The sequence below is a fragment of the Schistocerca piceifrons genome, chromosome 4 (assembly GCF_021461385.2).
Source record: "Schistocerca piceifrons isolate TAMUIC-IGC-003096 chromosome 4, iqSchPice1.1, whole genome shotgun sequence".
NCBI lineage: Eukaryota > Metazoa > Arthropoda > Insecta > Orthoptera > Acrididae > Schistocerca > Schistocerca piceifrons.
This window is the reverse complement of record NC_060141.1, coordinates 583,277,205-583,299,897: the sequence shown is the minus strand read 5'-3', so window position 1 is coordinate 583,299,897 and position 22,693 is coordinate 583,277,205. Positions and strand designations below refer to the sequence as shown.

Here is a 22,693-nt window from a genome sequence, read left to right as displayed (position 1 = left end):
CTGAACGAGAGTTAGGCGAAAATTTTTCTCCGTTTGAAAATCTTTGCGGCCGCCTCTTTAGTACATCAAATTCTGCTCAGAAATTAGAGTCATCTTAAATTTAAAAATCTAGTCAGTTGCCGTGCTTCATTTATGACTGTATCCCTATTAGGCATAAGAATAATACGAATATAAACATGACACAATATGTATATTCTTCCGCGTTTGCTGTTGATTCGCTCTAGTTTCATAGTTAATTAGGCAGACAGCATTTAAATGAGATAGCAGCAAACACGAAAGAATACATGGCAAAATGTATATATTCGTATTATTCGTATGGTGAAGAGAATACTGCATGTGATTCACATTTCATCAGGTTCCCATTAGCAACCATCTCTTCTCACAGGTAGGAAAAAATTCAGAACGTAGAGTTGGCCATATTGACAAACATACCAAACAGTCTTGCCAGTCGGATTTTTGTAGTACATAGAAATTCTGCTACATTCGAAGATGAACAATACGGAATTTGTATTTACTTCATTGGATAATGTATGAAAATGCAGTGGTCGAAACTCGGGGCGGAGAAAAAAAAAGCTCGTCTTCCACCTTTTTTTTTAAATTTATTTACTGACGCAGAGGTTTTGGTGCAACTATTTATCTTTGTGCCTACAAAGCATACCTGTGTAGTGCTACATATATTCGACGGCAGAAGTTAGTTGTGGCGGCACCTACCAACATTTTTCAGAACTTCCGTTTGCTTTGCACTCGATTCTAAGCCGCAGGCGTTTTGTTGGATTACAAAAACCGGAAAAAAAGTGCGGCTTAGATTCGAGTAAATACGGTATTATGGGGACTAGAAAATGTAGCAGATGGAAAGAATCCACCTTCTATGTCACATGTTATATCCAGTTGTAGAAGTTACTAAAACAGACTACAATGAAACAGAGTCAGTTATATTTCTTCATCTGAATCATTCCCAACAATCATATTAGTATTTTCAAGCTCACTGTATGGACAAAAAGTTTCGTGTTGCATGTGAAATAAATAAATGCATTTGTGTTGTATGGACACACACACACACACACACACACACACACACACACACACACACACACACACACAAACTGTATGCAGCTCGACTGGGATGGGTGTGTGAGGGTTTGTATCGTGTGTAGTGGTTGAGAGGAGAAAGAAGGCAGGGAGTGGGAGAGAGAATTGGGAAGTGTGGCTGACAGCTGGAAGGGAGAATCAGTAAGTTCTTGTGCTGACTCTCATTCATAGCCATTAGTTACCCTTCCCAAACCCTCCCTGCTCCATATCTCGCTTCGCCCATTCAATTCAGCACAACCCCTCACCTTCATCGAGCTGAAGACCTACTGTGCTGGCTGGCACTATGTAGTCAGTTTCCACAATAAAGCCATACATGTTTGAGTGCTCCTGAATATATATGTATGTATGTATCAGTGTGCATGTGTACTTTAGCTGGAAAAATGATTCATCTGAAAGCGGTCTTGTTTAACTGCCTTTCCATGACTCATCACCTCTACAATTTGGTGAACTTCACTCCTTAAATTATTTATATTCCATTAAGACCTTTTCATTGGCATAACTACATTTACTCTTAGGTGACAGATTAAAATTCTGTAATTAATTTGTACCTCAAACTCAACAGGTTTTTAAAGTCTAATCTTCCTCCCTTCATGTCATTAGTTTCAGTTTAAGTGTCAATTGCACTGTGTTTCAGTTACCAAGTTTAAGTGCTCCTTTTAACCAGAAATGGACACTTTTTACTTTTTGTTGCAGATTCCTATGATGAAGATTACACCATTGTGGAAGAACCTGAAGAAAAAACAGAAGTGGAGCAGGCAACAGATCATCCAGGAGTAGGTAAGGAATGCCTGACATTGTTACCAAGCAGATTATTAATAGTATAAAAGAAATCTCAAAAAAATATTAACTTAGCATCTTTATTCTATAAGTATCACTGTGTGATGTGATTTATAAAGAAGATTGCATTGCAAGATTTGCATTACGGTGCTACGAAACAGTTCAAGTGTCTTCCAGCACTTGTGAAAGATTTCTGTTCAGCTAGTCAATGTTAAAGGGTGAATGTACCAAGTTAAATTATGTTGTGAATTCAACAGATAAAAAAATTGTTTTCCCTTATATTTCGTTTGTGTGTTCCTCTTTTCTTCTTTTGTTTTCCTCAGACTTCACACACGATTGCTGTTTTCTTACATGGTCACTTGACAGTTTTGATATCCTACTTTATGCCAGCACAAATTTCATCTGTGCTGATGAAAACTTTCTGTACATTTTGCAACTATGTATACTCAATCTGCATTAGCTGCATTTCAATGCTTTTAATTGTTTACCTATTATTTATTTGATATACAAACAGGATACCACCTGAGATTTTGTATAAAGTATCAGATGGATGATATTGGTGTAGTTCATATAACCAGGCTGTCTATTGTGGGTTTCTGCCTGTGCAAGCAAATGTGGTTCTTTTAATTTTGATAACTGGCAAGGAACTGCCACTTTTGTGTCTTATCATATTCTTATTTTAATTTCCAAGTTTCCTATTTGGATTTCCAAACTGCTTCATTAATGACAACACTTTAGTTGACTGCCAGAATACTGTAAAAGCCTTGTCCATATTTTGGGAATCCCAAAAGACTCATTATTAGATATTCTCTGAACATGTGGCAGCTCTTTCGCATTGTATTAACAGGCAATAATCAACATTTTCAAAGAAGAAATGAGCAAAAATTCTAAAAACCAATCACTCACCTACAGGTGAATGATAAGTGGCACATACTCAAATGTAACAGACATAAACTTGAACTAGTAGTGAGCCGTAATATTATTCTTTTTCTAAAGCATTCTCTTATGTATGCACACACCATTCATCTTCAGATGAGTGTTTGCCTATTCTAAGTTTATTTATTTTTCCACCTTGAAATTTCTGTTATGGAACACATTTAAATAGAAGCATGACAGAGCACTTGATTCTTATATTTTGTGTACTGTCTTATGTTGCATACCATTAAATGTTCTGATGCACTCATTGTTACATACAATACCTTATCCCTACAATTTTCTCAGAGGTACATCTTTATGATTTACATATATATGCTTGTATATCCATGTCCACTATTCCTATCAACATTTGTGATATGTCCCAGATCACTTATGAATGCAGCCTACCTGTTCTTTCGCCCATTTCCTCAAAATCTGTTGGTTTTGTCAACTCTTAATCTGGAACTTCCTCAAACATATGGCTACAGAATTTATTGATTTTGTTAACACTTTCTGACTTGTTGCAAAAGCATTTCATATTGTATGAAAATGATGAAATCTGTCTTCAACATATACTCACACACTGGATGGCAATTTCATTTAATTATAACAATTATCACTCTGTCTGCAAGGTTAATAGAAATGTATATTTGATTCTTCTGTGCTGTGTGGTTTGCATTAGTGATTGATTTGAAGGACATTGCCACAGAAAACTATTTCCATTGCCCTTATATGGCACACCTCTTTCAAAGCTAGCATGAAGGACAATATCAAGAATTTTAAGTTTTAGTTTTAAACTAGTGAAAGAATTTCTTGGGTTGTTAACTGTATCTAATGCTTACCCTTTTCAAGCTGTTTACGGAAGGCTTTACTGCCTCATTGAAATTACAAACATCTATTAAACCATCAAGAGAAATACTTTCAACTATATTTTAGCTCTGAGTTGTGTTATTACCTGTACTTCTCCTTACTGCAGAGCATAGGACAATAATACACAACAAAATTATAATTCTCTGTTCATAAAATATTAACATTCATTTTCATGCTATGTTATGACACCTGATACTGGTATTCTCTCATCTCCATGAGGTTCTTCAATTCATCAAATGAATTATTGTTTAGAGTCTTTTAGCCCTTTGTTGCGTTCAAAAAGGAAAAGGTATACATACACTTAACTGCACAATAATTGGCTGGCACATATCACAATCAGAGCACTGGTGTGCAACATGCCATGATGAGAGGATGTGTAGAAAAGTGGAACCACAATAAGTGATTTAAATGCCTGAGAATTGGTGTGCATTTAGGCCCAACAGTGCCTCCTTTTGTGTGACCAGACAGGTCAGTGTTGTGCAATGCTTAGTTGGTGTGGAGCTGTCATACAAAGTACAAACATGTAACTAAGTGCCACTATGCCTCACCAACATCACAGCATGGAATATCAGCATGTGAAAGCGTTCTAACAAGGCAGAATGATTGGTCTCCAGGAGACGGGTCTGTCAATCCTTGACACTGCAGCTTGTATGGGGCATGCTGCTTCAACCAGTGAGGTGTATATGGAACCACTGGAGAGAAGAGGGCCATACAGCACTGATAGGGTACTGGAGAGCATAATGTGATCACAGCATGAGATGACTGCCACCTTGTCTGCTTGACTGTAATGGACAGAACAGTTTCTTCGACAGTGTTGGAATTATGTTGGAGCACTGCAATGGCATGAACATGTGTGCATTGACAGTTTGGCATTGTATTCTGCGGGCTGGACTGGTGGCATGCCATTGCGTTGGCTTCCATTGACCAGAAACCACCAACACCACAAACTGTGATGGGCGCATAAAGCTGACACTGGTGCGCTGAGTGGAGAAATGTAGTGATTTTGGACAGTTCTTGCTTCAACTTGTCCTACAGTGATGGCTGCATGTGCATTTGATGTCGCCATGGTGAACACAGTTGGGAAGACTGTATTGTCAAGTGACATAGTGGACAAATGCCAAGCGTGATGGTTTCAGGCACCATTGCCTGTAACATGCAATCTTGCCTCTTACGTCTTGTGGGCAATCTGAACAGCTAGTGCTATGTTAGAGAAGTCTTACAGCCCAAAGCACCATACTTCTGCAAGCCATTCCACATGCCATATTTCAGCAGGATAACACTTGACTGCATGGGGCGAGGAATGTGCAAGCCTTCTTTGAAGAATGATGGGTACCACTGCTTCCCTGGCCTGCCTGTTCGCCTGACATGTCACGTATCAAACATGTCTGTTGTGTGTGCTCATTTCCTGGACTCCAGCCATTCTGGTCAGAGTCCAGAAAGCGAGTACACACAACAACACAGCTTGCATTACCTGAAAAAGTTGACTGGGTCAGTCATTGAAATATTGAAAACAGCTCAGCTACACACCTAGAAGTACATTATTAATCAGTTATACTGGAGATCATACAAAAGTTTTACTACTGTTTGATTTTCTGTGTTATAGAGTTTGTACCAGAGGCAACACCTGAAGCAGTCACGACTACAATGACAACTACAACCACCACTACCACAACTACAACAACAACAACCACCACCACTACTACAACTCCAAGCACCATCACCACTACCACAGAACCACCTCCTGATCAGTGCAGACTACCACTGCGACCAGCTTATGATCCAGAGGCCTCATTTGAGACACATGGATATTTTGTCAGTAAGTATTTCCAGTCTGACATTTAGTTTAGTGGTGTGTAAAAGATGCGTGACCTTGTATTTTGATGTTTTCAAGTGTCTTAGTATTATATTAAATATATTATGAGATGCTAATTTTTAAAATATTTCAGGTAGAGCAGAAAATAGCAGAATACTGTTCAACAGGTTACCAGGCCGCCTGAAGAATAGATACGACTTTAGTCTTCAATTTAAAACACATTCTTCAGAGGGAGTTCTATTCTATGTAGCAGATATAAAACATATCGATTTTATTTCTCTTTATATGAGGAATGGAAGGGTTAGTAATCAACTAACACTTTTTACATTTATTATTCTTTTCTATAGATCTCAGTGTTACAGATACATAAGGTTGCTCAAAATAAATGTCTGTTCAATATCATTAGACAAAAATGTTAATCCAGAAGTATTCTTGTTTAATTCTACAATGTAACTGCACTTTTCAGATGTTAACAATTTGTTTGTCACATTGCAAAATGATTCAGAAGACATCTTGCAGTTTATGTCCATGCAAATCTAAAGTGGGCTGATGCATGATGCACAGTAAGACATAAAAGAAAAGAGCATTCACATTTGTTTTCACGCACTAGCTCTTTCTCCAGCAATAGGTAACACATTGACACACACAACCACACAGGCACCCAAACACGTCATGGGATACAACAAAAGGAGATATTCAAGAGAGAGGAGGAAACTGAAGGGGGAAAATGGAAATGGGGAGGAGAGAAAAGGAGAGAAAGTTGAAGATGGAGAGGGAGAAATGGAGGGGAGATGAAAGGAAGTTGGTTTGAAAGAGGTGGGAGGAGAGGGAGATGGAGAATTCCTGCATTGTGGGAAGGGAGAGGGAGAGTAGTGGGAGAAAGCAGTGCATAATTTGGGCAGAAAAGTAGTGGTATGGGCAGAAGAGACAAGAGAAAAGAAAAGGTGAGGTGGTAGAAACAGGTTAGCACAGGTTTAGGCCATGGGGATTGAGACAGCACAGGGTGTGTTGGAGAGACAATTCCCTTTTGCATAGTTAAGAGAGAACTGTGCTGGAAGGGAGTATTCAAAAGGCCCATTTGTGTTGTGATGTGCAGCATGTTCTGCAGCTAGGTGGTCAAGTTTGCGGTTTGCCACAGTTTGGCAGTAACCATTCATGCGAGTAGACAGTTGGTTGTTGTCATGCCCACATAGAATGCCGTACTGAAATTGTAGTGTAGCTCATATATAACATAGCTGCTTTCTCACATGGGCCTGCCTTATATTGGTTGGGAAATGCCTGTGGCCAGGCTGGGATAGAAGGTGGTGGTTGGATGTATGGGACATATCTTACCCCTGGGCCTAGCACTAAGGGAGCAGTATTAGGTGTAGGACGGATATAGGTGTGGACAAGAGTATTCTGTAGGGTGGGTGGACAGTGGGATGCAACTTTGGGGGATGTTGGTAGGATTTTGGGTAGAAGATCCCTCATTTCAGAGCATGACGTTAGATAGTCAAGGCCCTGGTGGAGGATGTACCTGAGCTTTTCAAGGCCGAGGTGATTCTGGGTGATCAGAGGAGCGTTTTTCGGCAGCTGGTTAACAGGTATACTGGTGTCAGAGGTGCAGATGGTATGGCAAACTTCTTTATGGGTGAGATGAATAGGATATTGTCTGTCAGTAAAGGTTCTGCTAAGGTTATCAGTATATTTTGACTGCTCCTTGTTTCCACTGCATTGCCCACAGATGGCAAGGCTGTAAGGGAGAGACCTTTAGGTATGTAAAGGGTAACAGCTCTCAAAGTGAAGGTACTGCTGATGGTTGCTGCTCTTGATACAGACAGACGTATTTATGGACCTACCTGAGAGGTGGAGATCAACACATAGGAAGGTAACTTGTTGAGTTGAGAAAGACCAGGTGAAGTGGATTTGGGAATAGGTGTTGAGGTTATGGAGGTAAGAGCATAGGTCATCCTTGCCATGATTCTGGATCATGAAACTGTCATCAATGAATCTGAACAAGACAAGATGTTCTTCCTATACAGTCAACACTTAAAACCTGTTCAGATTCATTGATGATATTTTCAAGATCTGCACTCATGGCAAGGACAACCTAACTCTTTTCTCCATAACCTCAACACATTCCCAAATCCAATTCACCTAACCCTTCTTAAGTCATCAAGCTACCTTCCCAGATGTTGATCTGCCCTCTCATATGACTCCATAAATACGTCTATCCATATCAAGTGCACCAGCCACCAGCAGCCTCCACTTTGAGAGCTGTCATCCAACACATGTCAAAAAATCCTTTCAGCCTTGCCATCCCTTGATGCTGCATCTGCAGTGCAGAGCAGGTGGTGTCAAAATATACCAATAGCATTGTGAGAAGCTTTACTTACAGACAGTATCCTAACCAAAAACACTCTCCCATGCAGTCCGCTGCTCTGACGCTACTAAACCTGTTAATCAACGACCAAGAAGCGTTCCTCTGATCATCCAGTATCCCCTGGCTTTAAGAAGCTCCATCACATACTTCACCAGGGCTTCGACTACCTCACATTGTGCCCTGAGGTGTGGGATACACTACCCACATTCACCATCATAGTGTTCAGTCACCCATCCAACCTAAAGAATGTCCTTGTCCATCCCTATACCAATCTTACCCTCATTACTCCACCACATGTGTCTTTCCCTTGTGGTCAGCCCAGGTGCAAGACCCATCACATACACCTACCCATCATCTCATACTGCAGTCCTGTCACAGGCATTTCCCACCCAATAAAAGACAGAGCCAAGTGTGAAAGGAGCCATGTTATGTATCAGCTATACTGCAGGTTCTATGTGAGCATGGCAACTAACCAACTGTGTACTCACATGAATGCCCACCGCCAAACTGCGACAAAATGCAAACTTGACCATCCAACTGCCAAAAATGCTGCACACCACAACACAAATGTCTTCAACAGCTGCTTCACTATGATGACCATTTGAATACTCCCCTCCAGCACAAGTTTTTCTGGACTATGCAGTTGGGAATTGTCTGTCCAACACATTCTTTTGTCTCGTGATCCCCATGGCATACACCTTTGCTAGTCTGTTCTCACTGCCTCACCTTCTCTTTTCCCTTGTCTCTTCTGTCCATACCACTCCTTCTCGGTCCAGATCATGCACTGCCTTCTGACGCTACTCTTCTGCGCCCCCCTCCCCCCTCCCCGCTCACCCAATGCAGGAATTTTTCCCTCTCCCTCTCCCAACCTCTCTTCCCTGCCCCATTTTTCAACCCCATCCTTTCTCCCCTCACTTTCCTCCTCTTCATCTTCTCCTTTCTCTCTTTCCCCCTCCCCCTTTTCCCCCCTTCCTCCGTCTTCCTCTGCCTATTTTCATTGTATCATGTGTAACCTTTCTTGTGTTGCTGTGTGGCTGTGAAGTCGTCTGTCCAAAGGCATATCTGATTCCCACTACACCATCCTTGCGTCCATCCTCATACTGACTTTTCTTTTGGAGTTTAATTGAAGAGCAAAGACAGAGGATATCAGAAACCTTTGTACTATTTATCAGGAGAATGACACTGGGGAAATCATGATAAGAAAATGATGTGGTCATTTGAAATATATGTTGACGATTCACAGTGTTCAGGAAGGCCAGGGGATTTTGATGAAGTCCTTCTGAACACGTTAATCCATGTTAAGCAATCCAAGAATTAGCAATTGTCATAAACTGTGAGCAGTCAATGGATAAACAATATTTCCACTCCGTGGACAAAGTTAAAAAATATGCTATTTAAGAGAAACTACAATAATTTGCTGTTGATCATTAGTGCATCTCTACTTGCTAAGACTGCTGCTGAGGATGGGGAAAAGAAAAAAAAAATGTGGGACTGGCTGAATTCTCACAAAGAAAGCAACCTCTGATACTAAAGGCACTATCTATTTGCAGAAGATGACACATACACTGTGTGATCAAAAATATCCGGACACCCCCAGAAACATACGTTTTTCATATTAGGTATAGTGTGCTGCCACCTACTGCCAGATACTCTGTATCAGCGACCTCAGTAGTCATTAGACATCGTGAGAGAGCAGAATGGGGGTGCTCTGCGGACCTCACGGACTTCGAATGTGGTCAAGTAATTGGGTGTCACTCGTGTCACACATGTGTATGTGAGACTTCCACAATCCTAAACATCCCTAGGTCCACTGTTTCCGATGTGATAGTGAGGTGGAAATGTGAAGGGACACATACAGCACGAAAGCGTGCAGGCTGACCTCTTCTGTTGATTGAGAGAGACTGCCAACAGTTGAAGAGGGGCGTAATGTATAATAGGCAAATATCTATCCAGACTATCACACAGGAATTCCAAACTACATCAGGGTTCACTGCAAGTACTATGACAGTTAGGCGGGAGGTGACAAAACTTGGATTTCATGGTCAAGCGGCTGCTCATAAGCCACACATCATGCCAGTAAATGCCAGACAACGCCTTGCTTGGTGTAAGGAGCATAAACATTAGACAATTGAACAGTGGAAAAACGTTGTGTGGAGTGATGAATCATGGTACACAATGTGACGACCTGATGGAAGGGTGTGGGTATGGCGAATGCCCAGTGAATGTCATCTGCCAACGTGTGTAGTGCCAACAGTAAAATTTGGAGGCGTTGGTGTTATGGAGTGGTTGTGTTTTTCATGGAGGAGGCTTGCACCCATTGTTGTTTTGCTTGGCACTATCACATCACAGGCCTATATTGATGTTTTAAGCACTGTCTTGCTTCCCACTGTTGAAGAGCAATTCGGGGATGGCGACTGCATCTTTCAACATGATCGAGCACCTGTTCATAATGCACAGCCTGTGTTGGATTGGTTACATGACAATAATATCCCTGTAATGTACTGGCCTGCACAGAGTGGTGACCTGAATCTTATAGAACACCTTTGGGATGTTTCGGAACACTGACTTCGTGCCAGGCCTCACCAACCGGCATTGATACCTCTCCTCAGTGCAGCACTCCATGAAGAATGGGCTGCCATTCCCCAAGATACCTTCCAGCACCTGATTGAATGTGTGCCTGAGAGAGTGGTAGCTGTCATCAAGGCTAAGGATGGGCCAACACTATATTGCATTCTAGCATTACCGATGGAGAACGCTGTGAAGTTGTAAGCCATTTTCAGCCAGGTGCCCACGTACTTTTGAACACAGTGTATCTGTTATAATAATGAAAGCTTTATGACAAAAATTTGCTTTCCAGGAATGTAATCATAATTGTTGACGTGTATTGCCAACTTGGATATGTGGTGAAAATATTTGCAAATGGCCGAGGAGGGTGTTTTAAGTATGCCACATCACATATCACTTAAATTGCAAAAGCAGCTGTCCAGGAGATTGGTTGGCAAATGCCTCTTCATATCTTTCATCATCATGAGCATTGAGATTTTTTCAAAGTTCAGCTCCAGGCAATCACATTTTATTAGTATATCTATAAGAGAGCCTACACCAGCACTACAGAAAGTCATGCAGAATGAAGGAAAATATTATTACTCATCTTTTTCTGAGTACTTTTCATCTTAAATATTTCTATTACACTAATGAGACACTGTAGACTGCTGCTTCGCACCAACATGCATAAGTACAAGAGACAAGTGACTGGGCTGCGAACAAATTGAATCAAATTAATAACAGACCAAATCCATCATGTGAAATATTTTCACTAGTGACAACTGGTGTACCACAGTAAAAATATAAGTCAGATGTGTCTAGAGTAACAGTCTGCTCACAAACTGGAGATCTATGTCAAGATATTGACCTGTCAGATCCTACATCTAGAATAGTGATAAATCATACAATGGAGAACACTCCTCTTTAAAGATTTTTTTAAATAGTTGATTTAACATTTCTGTTCTGTAACATATCTATTTTTAATAGATATCTGTGTGGGTCATGTAATTAGGAATGTGTCTTGCTAGCTGCACACTTTACTCATTAGAGAATTTTTACGTACAAATTGTGATAATAGCTCTATGTGTAAAGAAACCACCAAAACTAAGTAGCAGATAATTAAGACTACTGTATGTTTTCTTTTCAGTTGGTCCATGCATTCAACTGTGGAACTGGAGCAGCCAACATCACAAGCACCAATAAATTTGATGATGGAATGTGGCACACAGTTGAATTTTCACGACATTTTACAACAGGCAGCCTCATAGTGGATGGTCAACCAGAAGGAGATGGACACTCACCTGGAGACACAAAATCCATAAATGTTGAACCACCAGTATTTCTTGGAGGTGTTCCTCAAGAAATTGTTGAAAAAGTTAGGCTTAATGTGAAGGTATCCTGTTTTGCTATATTCAGATTATGTTTTTATTTTGACAGGGGAATTCAGAAGTTTCCAAGTGTTAGGAGTATGAGAGATGTTCCTTTACGAATGTGTTAAGAAAAATTTAAAGAAACTGAGCCAAATAAACCTTTATTGCCAAAATCGAAGAGCAAATTGAGCAAAAATAAGCGTGCACAAAAAACAACTTTTCCCACAACATATGAGACTTTTGAGTCACTTTTCAATTTGTAAGGTTCTGGCTGTGTTGGACATGATATATTCAATGAAGATTTAATATTGTTCTTGTTTACCATGTGCTATTTTTTACAGTGAATAGCAACCTATCCTTTTCATAATATTGTTGATGTTCCAACTTGGACTTTCCATTTATGATTTTACCTCTTATTTGCTCAACTGTAGCTTTGACGGAGGTGATGAAAGACTTCACTTCCTCCTTGCACGATTTGCTATAAGGAAATGTAATATTACTGCTCCTGTTTTTCTCGAGCAATTATACAAACACCTTCCATTTATGTAATCTGTATATTTCCCAGAACCATGTACAACATCTACTGGATAACATAAAACATCAAAACAGAGCATCCAGTATAAAACATCTTCAAACAGGTCTGTCTAAAGAATGACATTTCATTTGTTTGAGTAAACACCATGACTGTTGTCAAGAATATGTGTATTCTCCAAGGACTTCGCGCTTTTCCAGAGTGGGCCCCAACAATGCTAAGAGCTTCTATAATCATGACCACAGAAGTACTTCCTGTCGTGAAGTTAATGTGATTGCTACCCCATTTTGGAAACATGCGTCATCCCTCAGCTTGATTCTCCACATGCAAAATAAAAATAACAGATAAATCTACAGAATATTTGTACTCTTCTCTATGAAAACTTGTTTTACGGTTTTCAATTGCAAGTATTATTTGTCAGTAAAAGTGTATAGAGATACACATCAGTCCTCTGAAGTGGTACGTAATACCACAAGTTATTAATTGTACTGCAGGTACAGAAAGAAGTGTTGGCTTGTATTCCTCATGTAAAAATGATAAGAATTGTTCATATCAGTATGGTTTAAGAAACTGATATCTCTGTGTGTGGATGTGTATGCTTTTGTTAGAAAAAAAAGAGCAAGGGTTCAAAAGCTAGTGTGAATGTTGTTTTCTGTTATGTATGATTTCACACCACACCTCAGTCTGCTATAGGTGAATGGTTGCATTTACCTTATTTTACATTTGGATTCAGAAATGGTTTAGTTTCCAAGTTGCAAGGCAGTCAATCTATTGGTGTATTTTTGTGTTCCTGTGTTTCAGTCAGCTCTTAAATACTCATAAATTGTCATATTGCCTGCCTGATTCAGCCACATTGCCCATAGGCCCACGTCACTGCATATGAGTAGTTTCTAAATACGCAGTACTAAGTAGACTAGTTAGCATCAGTGTCATTGTTACTCTGCTTGTTACAACTTATTACAGTGCACTAAAATAATGAGCTTTTAGCAAGCAGTTAATGTAGAGCTTGAACGATGGAAATACAGTATAGCCACATCATTTGTACAACAGGATATCCAGACATAAAAGCTATGTGTGTCAGTCTAAAAGCATTAGAAAGAGGCTTGTTAAAATTTGCCGACATACAATGTGAGAAGGATTGAAGTAACATATTAATTCCTCCCACATGAAGTTCACAAATTCACTGGTATGGAAAATTAGCAAAAATTAAAGCTTGTGTAGAGACTTCTGAACAGTTAGCCTCCCCAACATTCATGAATGGAACAGGATTGGCGTAAGGAGGAAGGGACATGATGATGTACTCTTTGCCTCATGCCATAAGATATCTTGTGCAGTAAGTATACAGCTAAATGTAGGTATCCTTAACTTCCTGATATGGAAAGGAACACATTTGGATCCTCCCACCATAACATATAAAAATTTATGTTTTGTCCCTCAAATGAATGGCAGAACATGGACCAAGAGCACAGACTGTAAGGAGTGGCTCACTATTCATGATGTTGTGGAATAGTCACCTAGAGTCAAGCTATGTGACTGACTTTACAAATTAATGTTTCACACACAGTTATCTGGAAATTTATCATAAACAATTACTGCACTGTCATCACTGCAGGTAAAAGCTTTTTATAAGAATAAAATTCTGCCAAATTTTCCCATACCAATGGGGAACAAATCTAAACTCTTCAGGTGTGGCACTATCATTGTGAATTGTGGTTTATTTGTCTTGTAACATATATAGTGTAAATTATTTGATTCACGTACAGGAGACACATCAAATTGTGGTAAAATTTCACCATAAACAAAGAACAGTTGATGTTAGCAGACAGAATCATAATAATAATACAGTTTTGTTATACATAACATACAATAAAATCTAACACTTAATTACCACTTGCTCAAACGATCATTTCATCCTCTATGAATTCTTCTATCGAATAGTAGCATTTCTCTCACACAATCTGCTGTGGCTTCATTTTTAAAATTTCTTGCTTCATATTAAATATGTTTTTGCCCATTAATTTGTTGTATTTTGCCATCCCCATATACTGTGGAGTCTGTGTCTATAATTTCAACTGATGTGTGGGTAGCATGAAATTATTCTTATTTCTTGTCTTATATGTATGGTTAAAATGATTCTTCTCAAATAATGTTTGTCTGCTGTGTAGGAAGATTATAACTGCTTATGCAGTGTGTGGAGGGAACAGTTAGGATTTGCAGTTTCTGATGTAATGGACGACAAGACTCTGTTGGTTGTGCTTTACACATGTGCGACAATTTTCTTTTGCAGTTTCAGTATTCGAGATACACTACTTGAACTTCCCCAGAAAAGTATCCCATATGTAATGACAGATTCAAAATAACTATGACAAGCAATTTTTGTGTACTCAAGTCAGTGAAATTTGCTAGTATTTGCATTGCAAATGCAAAACTGCTTAGTTCATTTGATAGGAAGTCAGTATGTGTATTCCAGCTTAAGTTCTTGTCCACATTTAGTCCCAGGAATTTGATTATATCAATTTCTTTCACAGATTAATTGTTGTGTTGTGTTTTAAGTTCCACACATTTCGAAAGTTTGGTTTTTAAATGTACCATATGGGTTTTGCAATGTTCAGTTTCAACCCATTTAACGGGAACCAGTTTTCTAAGGTATCCTGTGTCCTTACAATGGAGCTCAGAATTTTTTCTGCATTGTCATCTTCAGTTAAAACAGATGTGTTATCTGCAGACAGAACTGATGGGGAATTTATATTTATGGGTAAGTCTTTTATGTAGAATAACAACCGGATTGGCCCCAAAATGAAGCCTTGAGGCACACCTTGTGGCACTGTATTCCATTTAGAGTAATAATTTACTGCATCTGAGGTGATATCTACCCATTGTTTTCTGTTTTGTAAGTATGATGTTAGCCAATTTAGAGCACTGTCCTTAGTCCCATATTTGTCTAATTTGTGGATAAGCAAGTCATGGTTCACGGAGTCAGATGCCTTTGTGAAATGACAGAAGATACCTGCAACTTTACTCCTCTGATCCATTGACTTGACAATCTTTTCCATAAAGTTATTCACTGCATCCAGAGTGTTTTCTCCTGGTTGAATTCCAAAATGGTTACTTATAATTATATCATTTTTTTACAATAAAGTTTTTGATCTGGTTTGCAGCTACTTTCTCTAACACTTTTGATAGGACTGGAAGAATACAAATAGACTGACAGTCCCCAAACACAGTAAGGTCATCATAAGCATACATGATAAGTCCATAGTGAATACCAAAAGAGAGAAAACATACAACAAGCAATAGTCGAACACTGTGTCAAATAGTGCAGCCCCAATAGCTTCAAGAGATTATGTGATCAGATTTGCACATTTAAGCCCAAAAATCTGACAGAGGGTATGCTCACTGTACTTTCTGCTTCCCTATCAACAGAGCATTCAGGAGCCACTATTACTTGTTAACTGCAGAATTTTAGAAGCCTTATTGACGTGGCGGCAATGTGGTGGAGAATTTGAAACACTGCCTGATACGAGATATGCTCTATTGCAGATGTCTTAGAGGTATTTGGAATTAACTATGATGGGGGTATTGAATTCTCATTCAAGCTTAAGATGCAAACTTTGTGTGATACGTTTTGAACTAGTCATAAAATGCAGCAGATGACAAACGTAATGATATGTTGTTTTTACTTATGTACAGCCCCATGAGTAGGAAACTTAACCGTTTTTAGACCTATATTTACATAATCTTTTGAGTTAGGTTAGTTTAAACAGCATTATATGAGATAAGGAGCTGCATCCTTAAATGTTGTTCACAAATTTTTATATACTCTGTATGGTACTACTTTCAGCATTAGGCAGTATTTCATGTTTTCAGTCAATAAGCAAGTTTATATCATGTTCATGATGTGTTCCAGGTACACGATTTTGGTTTTGAAGGCTGCCTGAGGGGTCTGACTGCAAATGGCTCTGATTTTCCAGAGCCCACATTATTGGGTGTAAGACCATGTTCATTTGACTTTGAGAAAGGTGTATTCTTTGGAGAGAATGGTGGCTTCATTAGAGCAAGTAAGAGGACATAACATTCTGTTTGATGTGTGTGTGTGTGTGTGTGTGTGTGTGTGTGTGTGTGTGTGTGTGAGAGAGAGAGAGAGAGAGAGAGAGAGAGAGGGAGAGAGAGAGAGAGAGAGGAGAAGTTAGTAAAAATATTAATTTTCAGTATAAATTATCAGTATGTATAGAATTTAAAATGACGGCATAATAAACTATAAAAATTTAATGCTGAACCTAGTAGTTTTAAGTAGAAAGTTTCCTTATTTGTGAGGTAGGGATAGAAAAGAGAATTGTGGGATGTAATAGATATAGTATTGCAAAAACAAAAAATGGGAAGTCAAATAACACAGGGCAAGAGCATAAATAGATTTTAAATCACAGGGAAGCTAATGTGAGGTTAAAAGTACAGAGGTACAGGTAAGAATTAGTCATAGAAGAGGTACAATAAAAGAAGACATAATTGAAACATTGACAGCGGAAACTATAAAGAATATTTTTTGTTAAACACGTCCATTCTTCTGAGTGAGATAGTATACATAGTTAAGCATCAAAATCTTGGTCGTTTAGGGATCCATCTTTAAGTACAGTAATAATCAGTCATTGAAGAATGGCACTTAACTTGTTGTAGTGATATATGTAATTTTAATATGACAAGGACTCAAAAATTTAAAATGCAGGAGATTGGTGATGGAATAACAACAATATAAAATAGGGTAGATTTCTACTCACTACCCAGAGGAGGCAATGGGTGGCAGACAGGCACATTGAAAGAAGACTGTTAGATGGTATAAGTTATCTGACTTTAACTTTCTTCAAATGTGGTAACACACATTCAGTAAACATTGATCTGACTCGTCACATAGTTATGCAGTGACAGGTGGAACAAATGGCAGATCCTGAACTAAGTTCATGTAATGAGTGGCTGTAACAGCTGAGTTCACATGGCTGGTCAAAAGCGGAATCCAAAACACAACAAAGTCATTCTAAGTCCACAGTAAATACTGAAAGAGAGAAAACCGTACAGTACGCAATAGTCAAACACTTAAGTAAATGGCGTTGCCTGGAGGTAAAAGGCAAGTGGTTGAATGGGCCGCACTTGTGTATTTAAGCCCAATCTATGCCTTGGGAGGGGGATTGTTACTTCCTAACCACACTGTTTCAGAATTGATACTGATACTGCAGCTTGGTGGGGACTGTGAATTACAGTCGGAATCAGGATTTGCACTGTTGCAGATGTGTTTGAATATATTTGCAGTTACCTTTGCTGGTGAATGAAGTTTGCATTTAAGCTTAAGGCGTGAACTTTGTGAAACATATTTTGAACCCTTCATAAAATGTAGCAGAAGACGTACACACACAAATCACACACATTGGCCACTGTAGTCTTCAGGCAAGGTATGTCATAAATTTTTTTAAGGAGCTCTTGTAATTTGTGCACACAAGGCGTTTATGTTTTGTTAACAACATTGTATCTTCCAATATAAGCAATGGTTTGAGAATGAAGAAAAATATTCAAAACTAGGCACATATAAAAATATTATTTGCCCTGTGATGGAAAATTTAATAAATTAGAAATACATAGAGTTGCTGACCCTGATAAAAATACATTGTTGAAATTATGTAAATATGCTGTCTTCACAATGTGTTTATACCTCTGAAAACTCTAAAATTTTGTGATACAGCACAGTAACTATGATGTATAATGAAAAGAAATTCAGCTCTTTATCAAGCGAAGATGTCAGTTGATAAGATGTGTGAAAATCAAATTTTTACACTGATTAGTTTCCTTAAAATCAAATTATAAGTCTTTCATAAAGACCAGAATGCCGTCGTTCAGTAAAGGAGCAGCATTAGGTGAGCAATACAGTGATAACAAAGCTGCATGCAGCACAGAATGCAAAGAGCATGTTTGTAGTGGTCAAAGTGTTAAAGCGACTGTAAAACACCATGGCAATGCTGGAATATGACAACAATGTCACTGATAGATAAAAATTATCAATATCACAGAAAATGAAATGGTATAGTTAAATATTGGTATAGTTAAATAAGATGATATGCCAGATTCAGTGGCACCTACAGTTGTCTTGTAGCTGAAACATTAGTTAGAGAGTTTATTCAACAAAAATATTAGTTTTACTTTCTGGAAAAGTTATTGTCTTCAATATTAATCAAATTTAATATTTATTACATGCCAGGCAGAACATAGGACAATTTATTTATTTAGGAATGGTTCCTGTTCCAGGAAATAATGATTGATGTTATGATGACATTGAAATTACAGTTAATGGTCACACAAAAATTATATTATCTAAATTACTCAAAACAGGGGCAAATCTTTTAAAAAGCTAAAAGTTTGAAGTGGTTAGATCTTAGAGTTTTCATTGGTATAGGCATGAAGTAGTACCTCAGTAGCAACAATGTTCTGTAATTATAAATTATATTTGTCTCCAGATGCAACTATTCCTTGTACTTGCTGTGGCCAAGCAGAACTGTTCCTCTGGAAGCATGTACTATACCCTTGTAACTTGTAATGCCTCTCATAAGTACAAGAAACTGCTGCACACATTTTCACTGTGCCAGAGTCACTCACACTTGGGTCCTTACTTCTTGCAGCTGCAACCACTTCCCTCTTACATCTATTGTTAAAGACTATGTACACTCCAAAGATTTTGTTTCAACCACTCCAGCAGTTTCAGTGACTTACACAATACAAATTCTCTAACATTGTCAGTGAGTCTGCTGTAAGATTTTACAAAATTGTTTGTAACCATTTCAGATAATACTTCATTTCAGTTTGGATTAGTGTGATTTTTAGAAGTTTCATTTATAACAAACACTTATTTTCAGTGTTTCACTTACAACACATGCATTTGTCATGTCTAGTTTACAAAGTTTACACAGTAGTTAAACTGCTCTTATGTAATAAAGAGACAGAAAATTTGACTGAAACTAGCAATGCATTTGTTGAAACCTTAGAAAATGATATTTTGCTTATTCAAATTGAATTGTCACCAACTCAGATGAGCATCCAGATTTAACAGCACCCAGTAATTATTGTAGCCTCTGTAAACAAAGGCATCATTCATTTCCAAAACTGAATCATCCCACAAAACATTGGCAGTACAGATTTAGTTGACAATTTGTTGATAGCATTACTTGTATTCTGGAAAAGCCAATCAACATAGAAAACATGTTCGTTTTCAATTGTGAAATTCGGTTTTGAATTAAGAAGGAAAATTATCTGCATCTTACATAAATTCTGTAAGACTTCTACTGTATTAACTGTTTGTTATATACAAATAGAAAAGGATGGTCTTGTAGCATTACTAGTGTTACCTTGAAGAACCCTTACTTAGTTATAGGAAGTAAACTATCACCTTAACAGTGTCCACCAAATCTATAAAACTTAATCAAGGGCCTGTTCGTTGTATATAAGTGGTTTCTAGTCTTTGGAATTAACTGTGAAAACACAGTTTTAATTGCCCAACCATTCTGTTTAAGTAAAGCTCAGTCAGATACCAAATACAGCTTATGATTGTGACTGGGACAAAAGTAAATGGTTCATTGCTAATAGCTTATGCCTTAACCTCATAAAATAAATGTGATTTACAACTTCCAGAAAACAGATTAGTGGGGAGAAACTAAGTGAAAGCCTGAATGTTAAGTCTAAGATACCTCTAAGTTAGACACCCAAGTTCTGTAGCATCCATCAGTCAAAGAAAATTCATGGTTTATAGATAATTACATAGTGACCTATATGAAATGCATGAATTAACTTTGTGCCTATCAGAAAAATGGTATATTTATCATGATTTGCTGCTGTTATGCTGGTTTTCTTTCTTCTTTTACTTTTTATTTATTTATATATAAATACAAAGATGAGGTGACTTACCGAACAAAAACGCTGGCAGGTCGATAGACACACGAACAAACACAAACATACACACAAAATTCAAGCTTTCGCAACAAATTGTTGCCTCATCAGGAAAGAGGGAAGGAGAGGGGAAGACGAAAGGAAGTGGGTTTTAAAGGAGAGGGTAAGGAGTCATTCCAATCCCGGGAGCGGAAAGACTTACCTTAGGGGGAAAAAAGGACAGGTATACACTCGCACACACGCACATATCCATCCACACATACAGACACAAGCAGACATATTTAAAGACAAAGAGTTTGGGCAGAGATGTCAGTTGAGGCAGAAGTGTAGAGGCAAAGAAGTTGTTGAAAGACAGGTGAGGTATGAGTGGCGGCAACTTGAAATTAGCGGAGATTGAGGCCTGGCGGATGACGAGAAGAGAGGATATACTGAAGGGCAAGTTCCCATCTCCGGAGTTCGGATAGGTTGGTGTTGGTGGGAAGTATCCAGATAACCCGGACGGTGTAACACTGTGCCAAGATGTGCTGGCCGTGCACCAAGGCATGTTTAGCCACAGGGTGATCCTCATTACCAACAAACACTGTCTGCCTGTGTCCATTCATGCGAATGGACAGTTTGTTGCTGGTCATTCCCACATAGAATGCGTCACAGTGTAGACAGGTCAGTTGGTAAATCACGTGGGTGTTTTCACACGTGGCTCTGCCTTTGATCGTGTACACCTTCCGGGTTACAGGACTGGAGTAGGTGGTGGTGGGAGGGTGCATGGGACAGGTTTTGCATCGGGGGCGGTTACAAGGATAGGAGCCAGAGGGTAGGGAAGGTGGTTTGGGGATTTCATAGGGATGAACTAACAGGTTACGAAGGTTAGGTGGACGGCGGAAAGACACTCTTGGCGGAGTGGGGAGGATTTCATGAAGGATGGATCTCATTTCAGGGCAGGATTTGAGGAAGTCGTATCCCTGCTGGAGAGCCACATTCAGAGTCTGGTCCAGTCCCGGAAAGTATCCTGTCACAAGTGGGGCACTTTTGTGGTTCTTCTGTGGGGGATTCTGGGTTTGAGGGGACGAGGAAGTGGCTCTGGTTATTTGCTTCTGTACCAGGTCGGGAGGGTAGTTGCGGGATGCGAAAGCTGTTTTCAGGTTGTTGGTGTAATGATTCAGGGATTCCGGACTGGAGCAGATTCGTTTGCCACGAAGACCTAGGCTGTAGGGAAGGGACCGTTTGATGTGGAATGGGTGGCAGCTGTCATAATGGAGGTACTGTTGCTTGTTGGTGGGTTTGATGTGGACGGACGTGTGAAGTTGGCCATTGGACAGGTGGAGGTCAACGTCAAGGAAAGTGGCATGGGATTTGGAGTAGGACCAGGTGAAACTGATGGAACCAAAGGAGTTGAGGTTGGAGAGGAAATTCTGGAGTTCTTCTTCACTGTGAGTCCAGATCATGAAGATGTCATCAATAAATCTGTACCAAACTTTGGGTTGGCAGACTTGGGTAACCAAGAAGGCTTCCTCTAAGCGACCCATGAATAGGTTGGCGTACGAGGGGGCCATCCTGGTACCCATGGCTGTTCCCTTTAATTGTTGGTATGTCTGGCCTTCAAAAGTGAAGAAGTTGTGGGTCAGGATGAAGCTGGCTAAGGTGATGAGGAAAGAGGTTTTAGGTAGGGTGGCAGGTGATCGGCGTGAAAGGAAATGCTCCATCGCAGCGAGGCCCTGGACGTGCGGAATATTTGTGTATAAGGACGTGGCATCAATGGTTACAAGGATGGTTTCCGGGGGTAACAGATTGGGTAAGGATTCCAGGCGTTCAAGGAAGTGGTTGGTGTCCTTGATGAAGGATGGGAGACTGCATGTAATGGGTTGAAGGTGTTGATCTACGTAGGCAGAGATACGTTCTGTGGGGGCTTGGTAACCAGCTACAATGGGGCGGCCGGGATGATTGGGTTTGTGGATTTTAGGAAGAAGGTAGAAGGTAGGGGTGCGGGGTGTCGGTGGGGTCAGGAGGTTGATGGAGTCAGGTGAAAGGTTTTGCAGGGGGCCTAAGGTTCTGAGGATTCCTTGAAGCTCCGCCTGGACATTGGGAATGGGGTTACCTTGGCAAACTTTGTATGTGGTGTTGTCTGAAAGCTGACGCAGTCCCTCAGCCACATACTCCCGACGATCAAGTACCACGGTCGTGGAACCCTTGTCTGCCGGAAGAATGATGATGGATCGGTCAGCCTTCAGATCACGGATAGCCTGGGCTTCAGCAGTGGTGATGTTGGGTGTAGGATTAAGGTTTTTTAAGAAGGATTGAGATGCAAGGCTGGAAGTCAGATATTCCTGGAAGGTTTGGAGAGGGTGATTTTGAGGAAGAGGAGGTGGGTCCCGCTGTGACGGAGGACGGAACTGTTCCAGGCAGGGTTCAATTTGGATGGTGTCTTGAGGAGTCGGATCATTAGGAGTAGGATTAGGATCATTTTTCTTCGTGGCAAAGTGATACTTCCAGCAGAGAGTACGAGTGTA

At 39.6% G+C, this 22,693-nt stretch overlaps 1 protein-coding gene across 1 annotated transcript in view; it reads left to right on the top strand.

The window, feature by feature from the left end:
* Window positions 1-22,693, top strand: part of LOC124796447 (laminin subunit alpha) — a 380,942-nt gene that overhangs the window by 348,443 nt on the left and 9,806 nt on the right. The window contains exons 50-54 of the mRNA XM_047260652.1: window positions 1,783-1,866; window positions 5,255-5,467; window positions 5,598-5,764; window positions 11,518-11,763; window positions 16,180-16,330. Of these exons, the coding sequence (XP_047116608.1) occupies window positions 1,783-1,866; window positions 5,255-5,467; window positions 5,598-5,764; window positions 11,518-11,763; window positions 16,180-16,330 (861 nt within the window). The remainder of the gene's footprint in view (window positions 1-1,782; window positions 1,867-5,254; window positions 5,468-5,597; window positions 5,765-11,517; window positions 11,764-16,179; window positions 16,331-22,693) is intronic.